Source organism: Numenius arquata, chromosome 7 (genome assembly GCF_964106895.1).
Source record: "Numenius arquata chromosome 7, bNumArq3.hap1.1, whole genome shotgun sequence".
Classification (NCBI taxonomy): domain Eukaryota; kingdom Metazoa; phylum Chordata; class Aves; order Charadriiformes; family Scolopacidae; genus Numenius; species Numenius arquata.
In genome coordinates this window covers 51,187,714-51,210,483 of record NC_133582.1, presented here as the reverse complement: position 1 = coordinate 51,210,483, position 22,770 = coordinate 51,187,714, and the positions used below count along the sequence as shown (strand labels likewise).

Sequence of the window (22,770 nt, the reverse complement as noted above, 5' to 3'; positions counted from 1 at the left end):
ACTCCAAACACATTAGAGGAAAATCTATTTATCTTTTTCTTTGTACCGAGTAGCTAATTAACTGTACAGGATAATACACAAAGTATTTCCTATTTCAAGTTGAAGATGATATTAAAAAAAAATCATACTAGTCTTGTTAATCTAATAAATACATTTCTAAATTCCCTCAGCTTGCATTCAAGTCAGTAAAGTTACCTACTTTGCAGTGTCAGCACCACTCGTAATCAGAGTGTTGATTAACAGCTCATGGCCATATCTAGCTGCTATGTGCAAAGGAGTATTTCCATTCTTATCTTCACAGTCTATTTCAGCTCCTATAATAAAAAAGTAATTACTAAGTAAGAATACATGTAGGTGTACAGATACTTTTGTTAGAAAAATAGCACTGATGATAATTTAAGCAACATTAATAACTGTCCATGAATTACTCCTTTGGATTTAAAAAAAAATCTATACAGCTTTCAGTGGTATTTAACATTAATAATAATCAAAATAGAGACAAACATTTTATCATATAACCATATGGGACAAATTTTCTGCAACCTGGGTTATGGAAGAAAAATTAATATATTTTCCTGCATTCTGAAAAATCATCGGGTTTCCAACATAATTTATGTAACTTTATAAACAGATATGCCAGACTCCAGCAACAACTGAACTACTACTAGACACTGATTATGAAAAGAAGTTCAGTACATTCTTATCAATACGCAGGAAAATATTCGTAATACTGGAAAGCTGATGACAAAACTACTCCCCCCTGCTTTTTACCATTCTGAATGATGGTTTGAGATCTTGAAAATCTACCATGGATCGCCGTCATGTGCAAAGGTGTTTTCCCATCTTTACTCTGGAAAACAAAAAAATCCTGAGTGTTTACTTGTGGCCAGTAATAGTAATGCACCAGAACTGACCAAAAAAAAAAAAAAAAAAAAAAAGCAAAAGCGCTGCTCTTAATCACTCTTCCAGCTGTGAGTGACAACTCAAGGATGCCCACTCACTCACTCGCTCACAGTTATGCCTTTAGGATAATCACTCAAGAGGATGATGACAGCACACAACTTCAGCAACAAGCCTATGTCCAACTCTCCCCCCACCCAAGTCTAAAGCAAAACAAAACAGTTCTTTAAAATAAGTTTGCTTCTTGAAAGAAAATAGCTGTATTTACTATAGAAGTTTACACATTATATTAGAAGACAACACATTAAAAAGATCATGTTTCATGGTAATTTCTGTAAAGTGGTATTTGTAAGCAATTTATCTTAAACCGCAAGTAATCCTAGGGTAGAACTATTTAACCACAATAGGTACTATACATTTGACACACACATATAATATGCATTTAGTCATTCACACAGTAAAGATGCCTTTCAAGTAGGCCAACAGTAATGCATAAGGGAATTTCAATGTTTAACAGCACAATCTCAATGCATTTACAAAACCAGTTTTTCTGTTACTGTTACTTTAGGATGATTTCCCCCCTCCCTGCACTTTGTCACAGGTAATGGGAAAGCATTACTGCAGAAAAACAATCCTACAAATGCACACAAAAAATTGCAAACGTGACACTCACACGAAATAAAAGCACTCTTGGACGCATGTGCCACATCTTTAAATTTTAAACACTGGCTTTGAAGAATATGAAATGTTCACAAAATAAACAGTTAAAAAAGACAAAGATGGTAGGGGAAATGTATGATATGAACATGATTGCAATATGAATTGCTGTCATGTTCAAAAGTGCGTTCCCATCTTTTATCTTCCTTTGGAACCAAAGCTTCTATTGATGTGTTACTGGAAGTCTGCTGGAGACTCTTTTAGACAGAGTTGGATGTGGAATTTTAAGTTGTGTTGCTGCACAGAGCGGCATGCACCACCTAGAACAATGCAATTATGGGAAACATTGTCTTCTCAGACCTAGACTGAAATAAATAAAACACTTGATAATGACAGCCAAGTTATCTCCAGATGTTTCAGCTGGCAGATTTCCTTGATCGTAAATAATCCAAAAGATACATCCACATATCCATAGCAGACACAAAGAAACACAGAAAATGAGGCTGAAATCCACTTCAGGAATCAGACAATTGATTTTAGTTCTGTCACTGGAGGCCTTAAGAAAACGTCAAATAAACACACCATAAGTGACGACTTCCCCAAGCAATCTCTATGCTCCGATTTTCTTACAAAGAGAATTTTCTTCTAATGTCTACCTTTCACCTTTCTCCCAGTGGTTTAATTCTACTCTCTTTATCCAGCCATTAATATTCTCTGTGTGCAACTATTTTCCTGCTTTAAAAATCTTTGTTACACATCTGGTGCCTCTTTCCCTCCATTGTCTTCTTTAAGCTAAAGAATCAATTCATTTAAAGGAAAGTGATCATATAAAATAAGCTTAGTTGGAGTGAGTGACCAAGAGCTGCTTTGGTAACAAGCATTCTAAACTTTAAAAGGGAAAACTTTGAGAAAGTAAGGAAATAAATTTGTGAGGTCAACAGACAGAGGAATTTAAAGGTTCAGATAAAGAAGCCTGCAATGCCAGTGGCTCCGTTATGCTAAATCTGTATCTCAAAGGAACGTTAATGAAGAATAAGAACATGGAGCACAAAAAAGTAAATCCAAGTCTCACTGAACACATTAATGAAGTAACTTACAAGGACATAAGAGTAACCTAAGGTGACAGTATTACAAAGTAAGGAGCACAGTGATCAAGTGAGAACACTCACGAGAAAGCTCGAGTAAGATCTTGCAAAGGACGGCAAAATAAGCTACAAAATCATTTTCCAGTTGTAAATTAAAAATCACAGTACAATCAATAATGGATTTTTTAGATTTACCCTGCTCAAATTTATTTAAAAGATATAGAATGTAGATTCTAAGATAATGGATTAGATTATCCACGGTGCCTCTCTCCAGTCTAAAAGTCTCAGGTTCCTTTGCAACCCAGGAATAATGTAACGTACAGTTGTCATATCAACACACAAACATAGAACAGGTTTAAAATTAAACAAAGGTGATAATTGCTGTGTGGAAGCTGAACTGCTGGGTATAGGACTGCATTCAGAATTGCCCTCTTAGACCACTAAGGGAAGGACATACAGAATCAGAACCGGTAGCCAAAGAGTTCCCTAAGCAACGAAACAGCAAGGCTCTATTTATTCAGCAAAGTATTTGTAACACCATTTCCCGAGATGCCAGGAGGTTGGGACTGCATGAGCAAGGAGGCACCTTCAAAACTTTACCTTCAATTTCCATGTGGTTTGTTTTTATACCTTTAAGGTCTATTATCCGAATATTAACTGCAGCTGTCTGAATTTAAAAGATCAGAGCACATGATGGAATAGCTATGGGCTAATGATAACTTTTGTTGTCTTCTCTGAAACTCAATTAACTCAGTAATAGGAAAGGAATCACCCAAATCTCCTTTATCACTAGAGAAAACATATCCACAAAATACTTAAGATTATATGAGATTTGCTACGAGCAGTAATTGCTATTGGACAGAAAGAATTAACACACAGCACAAGGTGTTTTATCAAGTGATTACTCAGATATTAACTGTACTCAGACTACTGAGCTTTACTGAGGGCCAGGGGAAATGTGGGGCTATCCTGCCACAGCATTCCTCCATGTGAAATCTCCCCCTAGCAACAATTCCTACCTTCTAGTATCACCAATGGAAATAAAACACTTTTTCTATTTAGGTCATTGAATTTCCAAGCAGCAAGGGGGCCCATAAAACAATTAATACTGTCCCATTACGTACTCATTTCAACGTGCTCTTTCATGCATGGAAATCCTCAATGGTGAGGAGAAAGCGCTGCAGTAATGAGCAACACTTAACAGGATTTCACTGCTCTACAGTGCTATATGGACTATAAGGCTACAAAAACAAGTATGAAATTATGTCCTCCACCTACAGAGGTGATAAAAAAAAGCATATCAGAGGTTTAACATTTCTACTGTTCCATTATTTTCTGCTACATCTTCCCTTCTTGAGGCGAGGCCAGCATGCACAGATATGCACAAGCACTTACCCTCCACCTGCCATCAAGAATGAGAGTGTTTCCCTTCTGCCTTCCCCACTGGGTCACGCACAGCAGAAGGTGCTCCAATAGCACTGTCTACTCTGCACCTGGACCACCATCCATACCCACTCTGCGCCCTCTAAAAACACAGCAGCAGTTGTATTGCCTCAGATTACACAAGCAATACAATTATGAGGAAAATAAATCTCATGAGAACTTTTAACAACTACTTTGAACTTCAGCCTCAGTATTTGGAAACTGAACAGGCTTGGTTTCAATAAATACTTAGTAAAAATGCTCTAAACATCCCATTTTAACTCTACAAATTATTCTTAGCTACACAACAAATTCTAATTCAATTTCCCTTTGCTGTTTTGTCAGGATTGTTTTTCTGATTAAATCGAAGATTTATCCTTATTATAGGCCTTTCCAGGGAAGCAGTTGACTGGAAACAATTTTCTTTTCCCTCAGTTCTTGCACTTTTTAACAGTGTAAGTAGTAAGCTTTCGTATACAAAGTAAGCCTGTTCACACCTTCAGGCACAAATTCACAGGTCGAATTCAGTTATGCTGGTATAAATCCACAGAAATGCTATTAACAGAATTACAGCGGAGACACGTTGGTGCAGAAACGGGATAAATGCTGTTTTCAAGCTATAATTGCTTAAAATCCTTACACAACCCTACTTGTTTAATTTTGCACTTAACAATTTTGATACTTCCTAAATCAAAAAACATTTTAATCACAGTCAACCCGCAGCTAAAACTACTAGCTAAAACTACTTCCCTAAGTAGCTAATACCCTTCCACTGTAAAGACATTTTCTTCTGAAGCTGGCTAACTTCAGCAGCCAAATCTTTACTCAGCTCATAGACTTCAGCTGAAATTCTCAGTTCTCCAATATGCTTCAGGCTGCATTTCCCAGCCCCACCACCATCACGTTTCAGAAAAAATGATTCTGTCATCTCAGAGTAAGCTTAAGAGAAAACTTGGGTTTAGCCATACTAAATCTTCTGAGGATTATTTTTTTTTTTTAAAGTTACAGAAACCAGTAAATGTATGCTCTGGATGCTGTAACTTAAAATTGCGTTGTTGCTGCCTTTCCCATTCATCTCTCATGTTAAAACATCTTCTGTCACCTCCAAACAAAAGCCAACCCACATTATAAACTTCAAAGAACTCAGGAACTTTGCCAGTCACTTTACAATATCAGCTGGTTTTTTTGCACAATTTCTAAGGTTATATAGTGTTATAACTGACTAAATGTAGTCAGTATCTACAGTGTACACCATATGTAAAACAAAGATTCTTAATTTAAGTTCAAAAATAAAGATTGTAGTAATCTTTAACAGTGTTTAATTATCATAATAGCATGTTGGAAGTTTTTCATTTTCATTCCTAACCAATAATTAGGGTGGAATTGAAAATGAATAGCCAAAAAATCATAACCACCGTTACTTGCTGCACATCTTTCTGAAATTAAGCCCTTCCCACTTTTTTCTTCTACATCAGAAAGATGTACAAAGTCATGAACCCTTGCAAGCCAGCATATAGGGAAACGGTCATTCTTTGCTTGGTAATATTTGTGTTTCTCCTTTGTTGTTATTTGTAAGTAACGTGTACATAATCACTGGTATATTTAACATTGTGGGACTATTTTCATAACAGAACATATGTTACTGAGAAATACTGTTTGGAGAATGTAGGACAGAAGTCAGCCCTGTAAGGCTAAACCCTCAGTCCTATCCAGTCCGGTACGTTATGCAGAGCAGAAAGCTGGCAACAATATTAAATGGACCGTGACCTGTGTATTTTAGGACAAGTTGGCAATAAACCCTGTAAGCACAGCTCCTTACTTCTCCAGAGGACTCCAGTGATGAATTTTTCCAGAACTGAGTTTAAGTACATTTCCACTAAATGAGCTGCATGTTTAAATATATGTAAAAGTGAGCAGTCACATACATCTAAGATTTTTCCACATCAAATAGCTTATTTTTAAGTTACTCCCAAATTTTCCTTGGGCTAAGGATTTGGTACCAACAGTAAATATAAAAATGCATTTTAGAATTACTCAGCTGAAAATCAGTGTGAATATCTTACATGAAGTAAGAGGAACTGGAACAGGTTGCCCAGGGAAGCTGTGGATGCCCCATCCCTGGAGGTGTTTAAGGCCAGGCTGGATGGGGCTTTGAGCAACCTGCTCTAGTGGAGGTGTCCCTGCCCATGGCAGGGGGGTTGGAACTAGATGATCTTTAAGGTCCCTTCTAACTCTAACCATTCTACGATTCTAAGACACAAACCCCATGATTTTTAACAGAAATGTTAGCTATTCTAATATTTACCTTTTATCCAGATTGTGCTGAAATTAAGGCATAACTCTATAAAACAGATTTTTTTTTTTTTTTTTTTAAGAAACAAAAGGAATTCTCTTCCTACCACATGGGTGCACCAGTACAGTCAATTAGATGTTTTATAAGAGGAATGTTTGGGCTCTTCATTCCATGTACCTATTTCCCACTTCCCCCAGCCTGAAATCTGTCAAGACACCAGATACTGCCACTGAGTATTTCTGAACACAGTTAAATTTTCATTATTAGAGTAAAAATAAACTTAATACAAAAAAGGAGGTCTCACATCTCTCTCTCCTGTGTCAAGACCTCATCCTACACACACGATCAGATATAGGTTATAGTTTGCTTTTACGCTTGTGTGGATTAGAAATTCTATCTACACTAAGACTGGATTCTAAGGAATATTGTGCAGCCAAAGACTTGTGACCAAGTAGAGATGTAAAAAGCATACTGACTCTGCTCACAAAGTTTTGCTGGAATAATTAAAAACAGCTGTTTAAGACCTTACATTAGCCTTATCTGCTTACCTTTATATTTCTAATATACCTTTCACAAGTCTCCCTTAATAATTGGATTTTATGATCTTACATTATCAGCTCTTCAACTGCTCCAGAAATTAGCCTGTTTGTACATGTTTTTCTGAAATATCTTTGATTGCGTTAATGCTGCTTATTTGTAAGTAAAGCACATTGTTTTGCATTTTTCCATATGGTTTGCTCTTACTCATATGGATAGACTAGGAAAGACAAATTATGTGCAATTTTGACATTTAAACATAATTAAGATTGACCAGACAGTATTGTCATCTTTCCTCTTTATCCTTTTGGGCTATTTACTACATGCCGTTGAGGTTTTCAGATTCAGATCGAATTCCTTGAAGCAACTTCCTTGTCTCATTTTTTCTGTGGCACTTTTCACAGAAGTACCTCACCAATCAGCAGGAACTTCTGAACATTACCGTAACAACGATTTTGAAAAATTACCTCTGACAAAGATGTACTGCATCTTTAAGAGTGCACGGATGGCTTTGGATTCACCTACCTTCATATTTACATCTGCTCCGTTACAGACCAAAAGCTCTAAACACAACGCTCCATGTGTTGACGCTGCGGCGAAGTGCAAAGGCGTAAAACCCTTCTCATTCATTTGATTTACATTAGCACCGCAGTCTATGAGTTCGTTCACTACAACATCTTGCCCGTTGTAGCAAGCTACATGGAGAGGAGTATTTCCATAGGCATTTGGTTCGTTCATCTGTCAGAAAAAAACCCCAAGACTAGTTAATAGGCAAACCCCTGTAATACTGCAGCACTTTAATTATCACAAAGAAAAATCTCATGTCATGAGGCAACTTCTTCATTACGTTTGGGAACTCTTCAAACCCAGAAATTAAAAGCACGTTCTGGATGTAGTATTTTGAGAAGTGTGTACTGGGGAAGAGTACGATTGCTTTACAAGTGAGCCAACCTCCTCCAATTATCCCCACACCAGTTTCCTGTACGCAGTACATGACTCGACAGAACACACATATGGAAAAAATGTCAACAGTGGCAATTTGCACAGACGCTGCAGACTAAGCACAGCACGGACTTCTATCACCTCTCAACAGCATTTGTGGGTTTCCGTTACAGACAGAGGTCAAAGGAACCAAGTTTCCCCAAAATAAGTTTAGGGCATTTAAATATAGAACTCCCAGATGTAGCGTGTGTATGTAGACACAGGCAGCCTTTTCAGTGGTGTTGAGGATCTGTAGGTTCTGAGCGTAACAGGAATTTTAGTTATGAACTACTTCTGAGATGCAATCACATACACCTCTCCAATGAATTACAAGAGGTGCCACTGTTTAGATATCCAAGTCAGAAAACATTAGATGACCTCTAAACAATTAGATGATCTCTAAACCAAACAAGACTCTAATATATATATATGTATGTATGTATGTGATTGGGGGGGGCAGGGAAGGGGTAGAATTTTGGCAGCATTCCCCAGCCTCATAAGGCTAAAATGTCATACAGAATGTAGATTTCTTACAGTTTCACAGTTTGGTGTTAACACACTTTCTACATGCAGGTACTGTACAGCCTTTTAATTTATTTTGCTTTTAATATTAGTATGGCCTTCCTTACTGTAGTATTTAAGTTTCTCCCAATTTTTAATATTATTACAGCTCGTAAGTTCTGGAAAAAGTCAGTAACATCTATATTTTACAAGGAAGTGAAGTATATGAGTTGAATTTCCTGCACTTCAAAGAGGATTGTGTAGCAAAGCTAGAAACGGAATTCCTATTTCCTGAGTTCCAGTCCAATGAATTAAGAGTAAGAAATACCAAATGAACAAAAAAACCCTACTAAATACAAATTTATTTCGAAATAATTGTGCGAAATCTGCAAGGCTTTTAAGTTACCTGGGGGAACAAGGTTTCATAACACAAAAAGCATGTGAATTAAGATCTTTGGAAATACTATTTTCACCATATCATAACACGCCCCTAAATGAACAGTGTGCTACAATACTAACAAGAGCATTTCAAACAACAATAAAAAGATATATATCACTTTGTCTTATTCTTCCTTACATCAACTCCAAGATCTAGAAGATATTTGACTACGCTGATCATCCCACTAGATGCTGCAGCATGTAAGGGTGTATATGATTTCTTGTCTTTGCATGTCACTTCAGCCCCGTGTGCCACGAGTAATTTCACGACTTCAATGTGACCTAAAAGAATAAAGACAACAAGAATAAAGCTGCATTTTATATTAACCAGCACAAGTTTACAGATTTAATAATTGTGTAATTGCTATAACATGAGCAAAACATTATTCATTTGGAACTAATCTGGAAAATAAAGAATTGTCTTGTATTCTAACTGTATCATGAACTATAAAAGCAACATGAAATATTCATATCCAGAAGAAAGAATCCCCACATACCCCCTCCAATAATCACATTATTTATACTAAACAAATGATCTCGTATATTAAAAAAAATAATCTTGTCTCCTGCTTACACAGAAGAATTTCTCGGGAAGATTTGAGAACTAGAGAGGTGACATGACTTTGTAATTATTAAACATTTACGGCAAATTTCTGTTAACAACTTGAAAGAGAATATGACACTCAGTCTTCCAGCTTCACCTCAAATGCAAATGTGCCCATTAGGGTTTTTTAAGGCATTCAGCATAAACTCCAGAAAAATGAAACAAACATGAAAAAACCAAAAATATTGTATTTTTAAATAAAAATATATTCTTCCCCCAAATTGTACAGGATTTAGGAAAGCTCTGTTTTCAAAACTGACTCAGCCCTTTGGGGAAGCATAGCCTTTTGCAAGCATTAACTGTTCTCCTGAGTCAAGGGGAGGAGAGGAAGAGTCCGAGTGGGATCACGGGGAAGGGATGAGCTGCGGGAAGCTCCAGGTAAGAGGGAGGGAGGGAGGGAGGGGAGCCCACCCCGAAGCAGTGGGCAGCCGCTCTCACCACCAACTTCATGGCTGGGCCAAGGGCCCCAACACCGCACAGCTGCTGTGAAGGGCAAGCGACTTTCCCCTTCTCCGTGCCCACATGCTCCCCCACTAGCTTGCCCACAGTTGTGACACTGCCCACTAAGAGAAAACTAATGAAAATGGGGTAACAAAAAATTTGTCATTCTTGCCGAGTCGTTAATTTAACCACAAAACAAGACAGTTGCTGAAAACACACAGTTAATCATGACAAAGTCTGCAGAATAAAGGAGCACATTTGAGTTAATTAGACCACGATGGATGTAGGGCTTTACCTTTGTAACTGACCCATGCAGACAGATGGGGGATTCTTCATGTTACCTTTCAAGTGACACCCTTAGCTTAGTTAAAAAAGTGGTGAGGGGCACACTGAATACTTATGCTTATCTAGTCAGACACGTAAGTAGAAAGTATCAGAAGTGCTTCATAAAAAGTGAGGGTCTTTGCTTTTTCAACGACTGAGAGATTTGCAGAAGTTTGAATAGGAAGTGTCTACCCAAAGGAATACAGACAAAGCTATTTCGATAAACAGTCACCATGATACACACTTTATGCTCTATGCCCAACAACATAGAAAATGACCCTTCACCTAGCTATACCGACCAGAAACATACAGTTTACCAGTGCAATTCCCCTTTTGAATTACTTCAGTATTGTAGGAAAGAAGGGAAATAGAAATGCAAGCATTATACTTGTCATCTGACCCAAATATAATGGGGACAAGAATGGAAACAAGCCCCACATGAGAGACAGAAGTACAGAAGATACTGAAGTCAGCAAAAGGAAGAGAGACACTGCACAGAACAGTGGCAGAAAAACTTTATAAAGAGAGGAAAAAAAAACAAATGAAAAATCCCTGACCTGCATTGAAAACGCAAGCAGCAACCAGTGGAAGACACTCAAACAGAAGAGCGAGGTACTTGAGGCGGGAAGCGCTGAGGACACATCCCGATACACTACCGAGGGCGATGCTAGCACGCACCAACAAAAGTCCATTTCAGTCACAGCTTCGCAGCTGGACAGCAATGGAGTCGGGTGAAAAGCAGGAAGGAAGGGAAACAATGGATATAACCCTAGAAAGTTATTTATAGTAGAGTGACGAAACACCTAACTTCTTTTCTATTCTATGGTCAGTTTTGCATGGTGGAAAAGCTTTAAGGCTTTCTTCAAACAATTGGAGCAGTGTAAAATGGCTCTAAATTGTGAGAAAGAATGTCACAGGTTTTTTTTTTTCCTTGTTTGAAGGCTTTCAAAACCTTTTTCTACACTCAATTGTCTGCAAAGCTACTTAGGTTGATCAACATCAGATAAATTACATTTTCCCCAGCCAAACACTGTTCATTAACAGAGTTTCCTGTTAATAGCCTATGAAATAGCACTGACTAAAATTGGAGTAAATGTAGCTTATCTGAACAATAGAAGACTTTTCGCTCATCTAGGTGGCCACAAGCCAGAAAACATCTCTGTCTCCTCACTGATGTTCATCATCTCTCTGTCAACTCATGCACAAATTTCATTCCACAAAATTTGCAAACAATCACCTTCATTAAGGTGGCTGGACAGCTTGTCACAGACATCGCTTTGCAGTATGTAAGTAAATTACAAAACATCACCAAGAACATTGGATCAATAATGGAAAGTGTTCTTTAACTTCTCCGTTTTGAGTACTGGTATAGGTACTTGAAGTGCAGTATCGTACAGCTTCAAATTATAAAGTTAGAGCATTAATGCTCTGACGATCCCTTCATAATTCACTGGCACATTCAAGTCTTTTCCTCTCAAAGCAGCTCAACAGGGTCCCGTTGTTCTTTTTAGTATTTCACAGATCGATTTCACAGTCTTATTTGACATTATTATCGGATTATTTCAGACCTTTATTGTCAGGGACAGGAGACTAATGTGAAATTGGCCTGAAACACCGAGTTCTGCAAAGACAACAGTTAATAATTCCACTTTTATGTGAATCCAGGTGTTTGTGAAAAGATCACTTTTAAAACCATTGAGATCTTACAAACAAGCCCAATTTTGTGAATATGTGGGTTTGCCTTTGTAAAGGCCAGAATTCTCAGTCCTTGGACCAAAGCACATTTCCTACAATGAACAACTCATTATCAACCCCCAAAACTCAGGATAAGGTGATAAAAGGTAAGGAAGTACATTACTCTGACGGTACTGCCAGTGCATTGATCAATACCATGAGAACAATCATTATCCATTCTTGGAATAAGAACAGCAAGGCAAGGATTTGGAGTTTTAGAGATGAAATACTATTCTTTTAAAATACAATCCCCAGGGTTGGTGCAATGATCCTCTGTTTCAGGTGCCCCTTGTATTAATTGCTTACTTTCTATTTAGCATTATTGCAAAAGTTTTCACTTGTAATTAGACTCCTGCTGATTAAGGAACATAGTTCCTTCTTTTTAAAGAACAAAAATACTTAACCTTATTTTTCTTTTTCCAACACATTGATTTTTCTCATCACAGAAACACATTTACACTGCAATTTGAAGCATACTATTAATGGTTTTCTGGCAGAAACACAAATAACCTCAGTGCTTACAATGTAAACATTTTTCCTAGAAATATATTAAACCACTAAACATGAGGCGATTTTTTTTTTTTACTACCACAATAGTAATCAACTGAAATATGTACATACCCATATATGCTGCCCAATGTATAGCTCGTCTGTCTTTCTTGTCAAATGCATTAATATTGGCTCCTCTAGACAACAGTAAGCTGACCATCTGAGATGAACAGAAAGAAAAGAATTCCTCTATGCATAATGGAAAACTCTGCTTAAAGTTGGACAAAGAAAATCATAGGAGAAAACAAAAATATATGCATTTTCAAAAGATTTAAATGTGTTGTTTTTTGAATATTCCGTAAGCTTGAAAAAACTGGCTGCCCACCTTGGCAGCAATAATGAAGTGCCTTCAAGGGACACAAAACTCAATGTCAACAAAAAGATTTCCCAGTTAAATATGGCAAAGCTGTGGAATCTTTTGAAATCTTCAGGCTATTTCTAAGGGATTTACTAAAAATAATTACTACAAGCAACCCTATTGCCATTTTGTGTTCACTTACCTCTATGAAATGGGAATTTCTCAGCGGTCATTTTTCAGCACTTGAAAACTAGCAAGTTAGAGCTTATTACATGTATTTCCTCCACATTTCAGTGACAACACATTCCGTATGTTCACTATCTACTGAACAGAAAAATATATCTTCTTCTTTCCATTTTAAATTTATCTATTACTAGTTGAACTCCACTTAACTCAGGCAAAATTGTTTCTGTCTTAAGAAAGGTGAACACTGTAATAACCTTCCCAAGTAAATGATGTAATATGTATTTTCCACAACTGTTCTGTACACAGATGCATACAAAAGACAAATTCAAATACAGAATAGGGATTGGTCTTTTTGAGGGGGATGGGGGAAACATGACTTTGAACTGAGAAACTAAGCATCAGAAATGTGAGGGACAGAAGGATGAGCGGGAAACAAGCTAAGAAAAATAACTCTTACCTCAACGTGTCCGCTGAAGGCTGCATGATGCAATGCAGTTCTGCCCGCTCGGTCAGACACGTTCACGTTGCTGAGGAGAGGCACCAAAGCCTCAGCACATTTCACAGCTTTGTTTGCAGCTGCTATATGTAGGGGTGTCTGCCAGTTTTTATCACGAGCATTGACATCCGCTGAATGCTTTAACAACACCTGAACAGCATCCTGAAAGCATTTACAAAAAACCCAAGACACTTAGTAAAGATCTGAAATGCCAGCCTTAAATCCAAGGTCAGTATAATGGAACAGAACTATTTACAATTTGGTTTTTTTGTAAACATCATCTTATGCTTTGGGATTTGTACTTTATCATAAATCCAGATTTGGGGATGTTCTCACGAATTTGAGCAATATATTCCCTACAGGATTCAACTGAATCAACTGTTTCCAGGTCTTTAATCCAGTTCCCTAAGCTGGCCGGAAAATTGTTTTGTCATCACAACTAATTTCCAAAGCTCAAAAAAGCTCCTTAGGAATTCTTCCATTGCTAAGGATTAATGTGATTACTGTGAATTTATAATGCATTTTCATCAATTTGCCAAGCAAATTTTTTGAACTGTCAAAGTCTAGAAATGGCAAAGAGAAGAGCAGCTTATAAAAGGTACGTTGAGAGAACCACAGATAAAACAGAGCATGGTCACAAACAGTTTCAACATACGCTGTTGCAAAACTCTTGAAAACCGTTTCAAAATGTTGCACTGAATTCCATCTCACAAAAAGATTATTCATTTCCTTTTGTTAAACGTACAAGCTGTGCAAATTTGATAAATAACACTGTAATTCTTACCGCAAGATAAACAAATCCCATTAAAATATGCGCACACAATTGGAATGCATTTAAAAAAAAAAAAATCTTTTGGTGATACCAACATGACAATGAATACTGCATTTCACATCAACTCCACCACCTTCCCACAATTCACTAATTGCTTTCAGTGACTTCCAACTCAAACACTGAGCACACAAGCGCTTGGTACTTTGAACTTAAAACACGTTACCACAAGCAGTTACTGGAAATTTCAGATTACAACCTGGTACAACAGCTACAAGCAGAATGCTAAGTAACACTCAAATCTATTTGTTACAATAAATTATATTTAAAACACTCGAATTTCTTCTGCTGTCAATTAGAAACAAACATAAAAGTTAAAATACAGCACCAAAGGCTTGCAATTTAAATGAGAAATGGAATAGCTTCCATTTGCTAAGAAAAAAGCAGATTTAGTACTTTAAAAATCTAACCAAGATTTTGCACTTTCTCCTTTTTGAACCAAATATTAAGAAAACCCATAACCAGAACAAGGAAATTTTAGAACAGCTATTACCCCTTCTGTAGAAGGAAACACTGTAGTTCTAGCGTAAGGGTAATTTCTTATATTTTCTGTGCATATGCATTAATGAATTTCAAGAATTAGTGAACCTGTTTGCTCTTTTTTTCTTTCCCCTCCCCCGCAAAGTACACCAGTCACACAAATATAAAGGTCTGGCGCCTGACAGTGACAGTCTTGACATGAAGTTGCTTGAAGTCACGCAGTTGACAGCTAAATCTATGATTCCAGCTATTTTGCATGTTTCAATGTCCTTGTTTAATTGCAGCTGTCCTTGCTTCAAGAGTAAGTCCAGATGTTTTACTGAAATCATTACCAAAAGGTTTTGTTTTTTTGGTTTTTTTTGGTTTTTTTTTTTTTTTTTTCTTTTTGGCTTCTAACACCTAAAAAGCCACGGAAGTCTGTCAGCTGCATCACAGTGCCTACACATACCAACCACCTCTCCATCTACCTGTGTGGGCTCATACGACTTACCATGTTTATAAACAGAAAATTCTGACAGGCACCTATCGTCGTTTTTAGGGTAGACTGATTGGTTTAAGTGTTTCATTTACCTTTGGTTAGCATTTTGTTGAAAATATTCCATATTTAAAAAAAAAAAAAAATCACTATAGTTGCATTTCTTGACGTTATCATTTATGACCGGTTTGTCTGTCCTCTCTACGAGCGTTACTGGCAGAAGGAGTTTTTATTGTCCCTCAGCTCTGAAGGATGCAGTGCTTGGTGCTTCGGGCAGCTCCCAAAGGAGCAGCCTAAAAATACCTCAAGAAGAACAAATAGCATTTGGAAATAAGGCGCCCTTGGAGATTAATTTTCAAACACTGTTTTGAATAACACAACCTCCACATAACTTAGGTATTAATGCTAGTGACAAAATAATGCAATTTATCCAGGGACTACAAAAGCAAAAACTGAAAGATGGCTTGTTTAGATAGTTCACGGACCAAATACTTGAAGGTCAATGCTTGCCAAAACCAAAATATTCAATTCCATCTTCTCAAACAAAAAAGAATCTTTAAAAACCCTTTATTTCTGAGACATACTGAAATGAACGTTGATTTGACTCAGGATCCCAAAGGAGGTAGTTTTGCATAAACTCTTCCACATAACAAGCTCAGCATTTCTGTTTGTTTTGATCTTCTACAGGCATTTAAAATTTTTATTAGGACATCAACAATAGAGGAACAATAATAAATTCATTTCTTACATTACTATATTCTCACAATCGTGTCAGTGGTAGACTTCAAAAAACTTTCTACATATTTCATTTACGACTTTTAATTTTCAATACTATTGTTACTCATTAATCGCTTCTTAAAAAAAAAGAAGTTTGCAGGCCTTATAGAACTATTTATTGCTTCAGTGCCTGAACAGATGAGCACGTAAAAAATGAAGAAATGTAAATATTATGCTGGAAAGGCTGTACTAAATCTTATTTCATCTCTACTTCCCTCACGCTGAACCATTCTGGTTACCTTAAGAGAAGTAACCTGGACTTGAGAACAGCGCATGCAGAATCCTCTCTGGCAGGGTAAGGGCACTTGAGCAGAGAGCAAACCTGAGAACTGGAAGTTTATCTTTTTTCCCTTTCTTCCTACTCAGGAATATGATAGATACACTCTCCACACATAAGGTCTTACAAGTGTTCTGTAATTCCAAACATTTGGAGTAGTTTCACTTTATAAAAACAGAACAAAGAACAGAAGGTAATTTGAGATGTCTTATTTTAACACAAAGCAATTTAATAAAAACAAACCATACCTCACTACAAGATGCCACAGCTCTGTGTAAAGGAGTCAACCATTTGCTGTCTTTGGCATTAACTCTAGCTCCTGTAATAAAAAATAGGAAAAACAAATTTAAAATGTATTTACAGGAAGACTCAAATATTTTCCAGCACAACGACAGAACTATTGGAAGATACTTATCTAGGCTCATTACCACAGCATGATGCCAAAAATGGGAGTCTTTTCTCCAGCCGAAACCCACGCTTTGAGAAAATTCTTTTAACACTGCACTCATAATACTCTTCCATCAAAGTGTACTAATCTTTTTACATTAGGCAGTCCTCTATAATCTTCTACATTTCTAAAGATACATAAAAGACTGTTGGGTACGAAAGACTGACTCCTTGTCTTCACTCAGCAATAAAAATCTCATACTTTCCCACTACAGTTGAAATTCTCCATTAAAGTAGAGAAAGAGACTACATTTATTTCCTGCACGCCTCCTGACACCTAGGTATGTAGGATGATACTACTTCTACTGGGAACTGAGGAATGAATCTCCTCTACTCCACCAGGTCACCTCCCCCACTTCAGGACCTCCTGGACGCCCCCCTTCATGATCTAGACTGCAACAACCGCACCTCTCCGCTTCTAAAAGCACACCCGAGAAACAGCTGTCCCTACACCCAGGAAAAATGTCGCACAAACATCTGTGAGGGACACAGCCTGGGTCTGGACTTTAATTTTTTTCTTAATAATAAAAGGAAAGAAGAATTTAGGGAATTTTTCCTGAAGGAAGCAACTGAATTGCTTCCTAACTTCTACTGAACTTCAAACATGAAGAAACTTAATGATTAAGCTTAATAATTTCATTTCTTACCTGTACATACACACACACACATATACATGTATGGGTATATACACACCTATAGCCTTGTAGGTTTTTTAATACCTTGAGTAGAAATTTAGCCATCTTTATTTGAAAACTGCTGAGATTTTACAGAGATGTGATAGCTTAAACAAAATGCTACATTTTTGAAAAAATAGTTTAGAAATACCATTGGAAAGAGTTCATAGAGCAATATATGATATCACACGGTAACAACACTACATGGTCAGAGCTTACTAACTTCTCAGGCTAAACAGAATATTGTTATGTCGGAACCAACTTTAATTTTTTCTATGCAAAGAATAGAAAAGGATGGAAGGCCAATAAGAAGCAAAATGTCAGACAGGCTGCTGGTCAGGATACCCAGCTGAGAGGCAGGGTATTTTGATCCAAGTCTCCCCGACCTGCACCAGCAAAGAAGTCTCTCTCCCAGTCCAGCTGAACAACCTGACCAAGAAACTCAGCAGCCTGTATGAAATCATGGTTGTACATACTAAGCAAACCAAAGACTTGAGGTCAATTCTCTGAGTTAATCAGTTTCTCGTCAATTCAACCCTTGCATGCTTAAGGGCACCACACAGAACCTGATGGTGAATCCAAACTCCCACTTTGAACCTAGGTCTTTCAAGTTCCAGACAAAGCCTGAAGTCTAATTGCTGGGTACAATTTTGGGGGTTTCCCTCTTTCCTTATCCAAATTCCAGAAGCTTTGAGTATCATCCTATTTTCCAAGTTAAAAATTTTTTGAAAAATAAGTCTGAAGGAATGGGAAGAAAGTCTAAATCCATGTGAAGAAAACTCTCACAAATCTAACAAATATTTAAGAGACTTAATCTTACCATAAATTATCTACTTTTGTGAACCAATATAAGGACCTAGTGTATTGCACCATATCATGTACCATAAAATAATGTACTGTATCAAATTCTGCATAGAACTCAAGGATTCTAAACATCACCAGGAATGTCTTAGGATTTTTGGTAATCCTTCCCAGAAGACAACGACCTGGAATGATCAATAAGTGAGAATATAAAAAAAAAATGTATTTCAACCGTATCTGTAATTCTTGATTGTTGTCCAGGTTATTGCTAACCACACCTTGTTTTTAGCAGATGAGACAAAAATAAGAGCCCAAATAGCACTTCAAGCTCCACCTGACTTCACATACACAGCCAACAACGGAGGAATGAGTACTTTCAAAGTCTAACTGATTTCTATTTCTAATTGTACTTCAATTAGAAAAGTACAAAGACTCAAATGTCTTTGAAGTGCTTTAAAGGAATAAAGGGAGCTCCTAGGTCACTGATCACCATCCTGATTTTCCTCCAGTGACGAAGCCTGAGACAGGAGAAGCACCAAGCCCAGCAGAAGGGGAGAAGTGCACGTTTCCACTCCGAGGAGACGGCAGTTACCTGAGCTCTAGTGAAAACGTGCTTAAGAGTCCAAGTCGTGTTTATGTGTTCGGCTAAAGCATTCATTGACATTTCTGGTACTTTAACACACAGTCTAAAAATTGCATCAGAAGAGTTCAGGAATAAATACAAAGTAACACTGTACAAAAGGTTTTCCCAGTGGTTAAGTTAACCAAAACTTCTAGCAGGAAAGGAAAAGAGTATGTGAAAGTGTTTGTTGTTTCTGATAAGACAGAAAATCAGCATTAGCCAAAGAAATGCCTAGGGAAATCTGAAGTGATACCTAAAAGTAACATGGTCCTCTCAAAAGAACAAAATCAACACAACAATATCTGTCCCCTGTCCCTGTAAGTGATCCTCTACCCAAAGAAGCAAGAAGGCCTAGATCTAGGACATCCCATAGTCAAATTAGTGTAATAGTAGACACTAAAATAAGTTAACTTTTCAACTGCACAAAGAATTTTTAGATTCTCTGACAAAGGAAGAAACAAAGTTGACTTTTGAGAAAAGATCTCAATCTCTGACGGACTTTCTTAAGAAAGAACCACCAAGCTTGTTCCCCATCTCCCCTCTCCCAACAAGTAACTCTTTAAGGAATTCCAAAATTGTTAGACTGAAAGACAAAGTTTTAAAGTAATAATCAGAGCAAGCATATTCCCAAAAACGTGCATGCACTATTAATGTGGAAATCAGGAGATCTATTGCTCTAGACACATTAAACAAAATAATATTTTAAATTAACATAGAGATACTTCCCCCTTGAATTTCTCCAAGAAGACATGCTGCCAAGAATGATTTAAATTTCATAAAAAACTTCTCCAAACAGCCTTGTATCTGAGGACATCACCCCCCTCCAGACTGTTCTTTACTCCCTAGCACAGGATTTGGGGAAAATGTTACTGTTCTTCCCACCCCCTTCAGATGCTCTCCATGAGACATAAAGCTCCCTCAAACCTACCATACCCCTACCATGCAACAGTGAGGAAGGTTACAGCCTTCATCCTCTGGGGTAAAAGCTCTACTCCAAATCATTGGAATTGGACTTTAGAAAATATATCACCTTTACTGCATATCTTTTGCTTAAAGATTATTTGCTTCAAGTGTTTGCTTGAAGACAGTTTGAAGGCATATATGTATAGAATTCACTGTACAACACCGCTGATGCAACATTATCTCTGTGAAACTCAACCTGCTGACGTGTTAACCAGGGCATTTCTCACATTTCAAATGGCAGCTATGCAGCAGTTTGCTCTTGCAAAACACAGCGCAGCCTACCTCAATCCTCACTTTGGAAAACACAAAAAAACCCCACCCCAAACCAACCACACTCCCACCACACTGGATCTTCCAGACTTCAGGGGCCCGGTCTTCACATGTTTATCAAAACTGCTCAAATATTTCATTTGTTTAATGCAGCACTTCTTATATTTTAATTCTTTTAATGCCATAGAGCCTGCAGGAAAAGGATTTGGGGGCTTGCCAGAGATGTCAAATACAAAACTGCACACAAATACCCACCATCTTTGCTTGAACTTAAGAACTGATTATGTAAATGACACTCCACTAAAACTGCACCTTCCAAACAAACCAGCTTATTCTTCCATGCTGGTGCACTAAACTGAAATACTAAACAAGATCTTCCCTTTCACCGTCAACTTTGCTAGTAGAGCCTAGTAAGTTTACACATCTAGGCAAACATGAAAGCAGGAGTTTTGCTCTGCAAAAGGCAGGGGGGAGAGGGAAGGAAGGGGGAGAGAAGTATTACAAATTTTTCTTCCCTCCTCCTTGAATCTCACATTTCATTTTGCAAAGCTGCATTAACATGACTGACAAGTAGAAACACATTTAATAAATCTAGTACAGAAGTTACTGAAAAACTAAATTATGTTTACTTTTAGCAAACTATGTTCCAAGAGACACATTTTGCAACTCGATACATGCACTGATTTACAGAGGGATCCTGGAAGTTATAATATTAGTCCATATCTGGCAACTGCACATTTAAATGTGCTGTTAGCCACCCATACTTGGACATATGTTTCTTCAAGTCGGTTGATACTTCATTGATGTCAATATCCTTATGCTGGAATAAGAGCTAGCATCTCAACCATCTCTTGAAGAGACAGGCAACAAATAAGTGTGCAGGAAATGCTGCAAGGAACAGCCACCCACCTCCTTCACCCATAAAAAGCCATATAGCTTTATACAGCTGTGTCTCAGCACTTCACCCCTATATTCCTCTCGTAAGAGCTTTTGCCATCAGAACTCTTCCCCTTTGTAAGTGTCCTCAGAAGACTAATGAACGCAGTGCCTACATTACTTACGCATCACCAGTGGGAAATAAATTCAGAAGAGAAATACAGCCAAACTGACAAGACATTTTCATCTTCGCTCACAGTACTAACTTTAGTTTTGAATCGCCTTCCACTGTTCTGTTTGTAGTCTGTATTTTTGGACTGTCAAGGATGGTATTTTCCTTTGTTATTGTACAAGATGTGCTAGCGGCTGAACAATACCATAATGTAAGCAAATAAAGCGAAAGTGTTTTCACTCACATATGCAATACAGACACCTGACGTTCAGTATTTGAAGCTCTGAAATATTATAAATAAGATCTTTAGATTGCACTTAAAAAAGCTAACAAACTTTGTATTACCAACTAGTATACTGAAATAATTTTAGGAATTATCTTTGCAGAAATTAGGAAGATCCTAGGTATGAATCACTGAGAATAACCAGCAGTCCTACTGTAATTAGATTCTATTTAGTTATTTTCCTAAGGGCCAGTATTAGCTTGACAAGTTTTTCCTTTTTAAATGATCCACTTTTTAAGCTAGAGAAGACAACTGTGGAAGTACTTAAAGTGGCAAGCAGAAATTCTTAGACTATACTGGGGAATGAACAGATGGAGGAGAAAATTTTTTCTTAGATAGAAAAATATGTGAACATTCAGGAGGAAATGCAGAAAAAGTCTGTAAGTAAAAGAAGATTTGAGATATGAATTGGCGCGTTGACAGTAATAGAAATGTAGGGTAATCTCCTATTGAAAAATTGCAAAAAAAATTTCCATTTTTTTTTCTGCAAAAATAATGACCTTATTGAGAGAAAGCTTCTTCCTATTTATAGTTTAAATGCATAGTAGATGATCTACAGGTCAGTGAAGAAAATCTGAGAGGGCCAGGACTGAAATATCTTTTGACCAGCCACAATGATGCCTCAACAATAGTTTTTATTTTTATTGTTTAAAAAACAAAACAAAAAACCACCACCACCACCAGAAAACAACACATGGGAATACACTGGCCACAAAAGGGAAGAAACCCACAATCAAGTCAAAGCCATCCTCCAGAATTTTGCTGCCTTGTCCCATAAGAAGTCCATTTCCTTTCAGAACTTCATTTCTGCCGCACCTCAGTCACCATCTCCTCAAGCTTCAGATAACAACAGGAGGTTCTCAGACTCCTCGAGCTGCTGAACATCTCTACCTTTTCAGAAGTCTGCTTCATTTTCTCTCTCAAAGAGCGTTAGAGCTACTTTCGTCACTGCAACTGACTGTTATTTCTGCCAGAGGGAAGTTCAGACAGTTCTAAAAAGAAAGCGATGGCCAACATCACTGTCAAAAGAAAAGGAAGTGGCTGAAAGATAGAGCCAGTGTAAAAGGAGCCCCTGTGAAAAGCCCTCGGTGTGCGGGTACAGCTGCAACCCAAGCAGAGAGCTTCATACGGCTGATATTTCTGCAGTGACAGCCTTTCAAGAGCTGAGCCACGTGACTGTCATTGCACGGACTTCTAATACTCGCATGGCCACAGAATTAGATGGAAGTAACGCAGCTTGAGTGGAGTAAACGTTGGAGGGTCTTTTCTATCCTCCAAAACCTACGTTGTTACTGTAATGATAGTTTTCCAGTGTCAGCATGATTCCTGCATTTTCCAGCTGACCCAGAGGAAAACACAACAAAAACTCATGGGCTGC

The 22,770-nt window shown here is 37.5% G+C and overlaps 1 protein-coding gene across 3 annotated transcripts in view; it reads right to left on the bottom strand.

Moving 5' to 3' along the window:
• ANKRD28 (ankyrin repeat domain 28) overlaps positions 1-22,770 on the bottom strand; it is a 124,139-nt gene that overhangs the window by 28,992 nt on the left and 72,377 nt on the right. For all 3 annotated transcript variants that reach the window (XM_074150922.1, XM_074150921.1, XM_074150920.1), the window contains exons 4-10: positions 16,533-16,603; positions 13,408-13,608; positions 12,539-12,626; positions 8,954-9,096; positions 7,420-7,632; positions 772-850; positions 200-314 (exon numbers count right to left, since the gene is read on the bottom strand). In XM_074150922.1, coding sequence (XP_074007023.1) covers positions 200-314; positions 772-850; positions 7,420-7,632; positions 8,954-9,096; positions 12,539-12,626; positions 13,408-13,608; positions 16,533-16,603 — 910 coding nt within the window. The remainder of the gene's footprint in view (positions 1-199; positions 315-771; positions 851-7,419; positions 7,633-8,953; positions 9,097-12,538; positions 12,627-13,407; positions 13,609-16,532; positions 16,604-22,770) is intronic.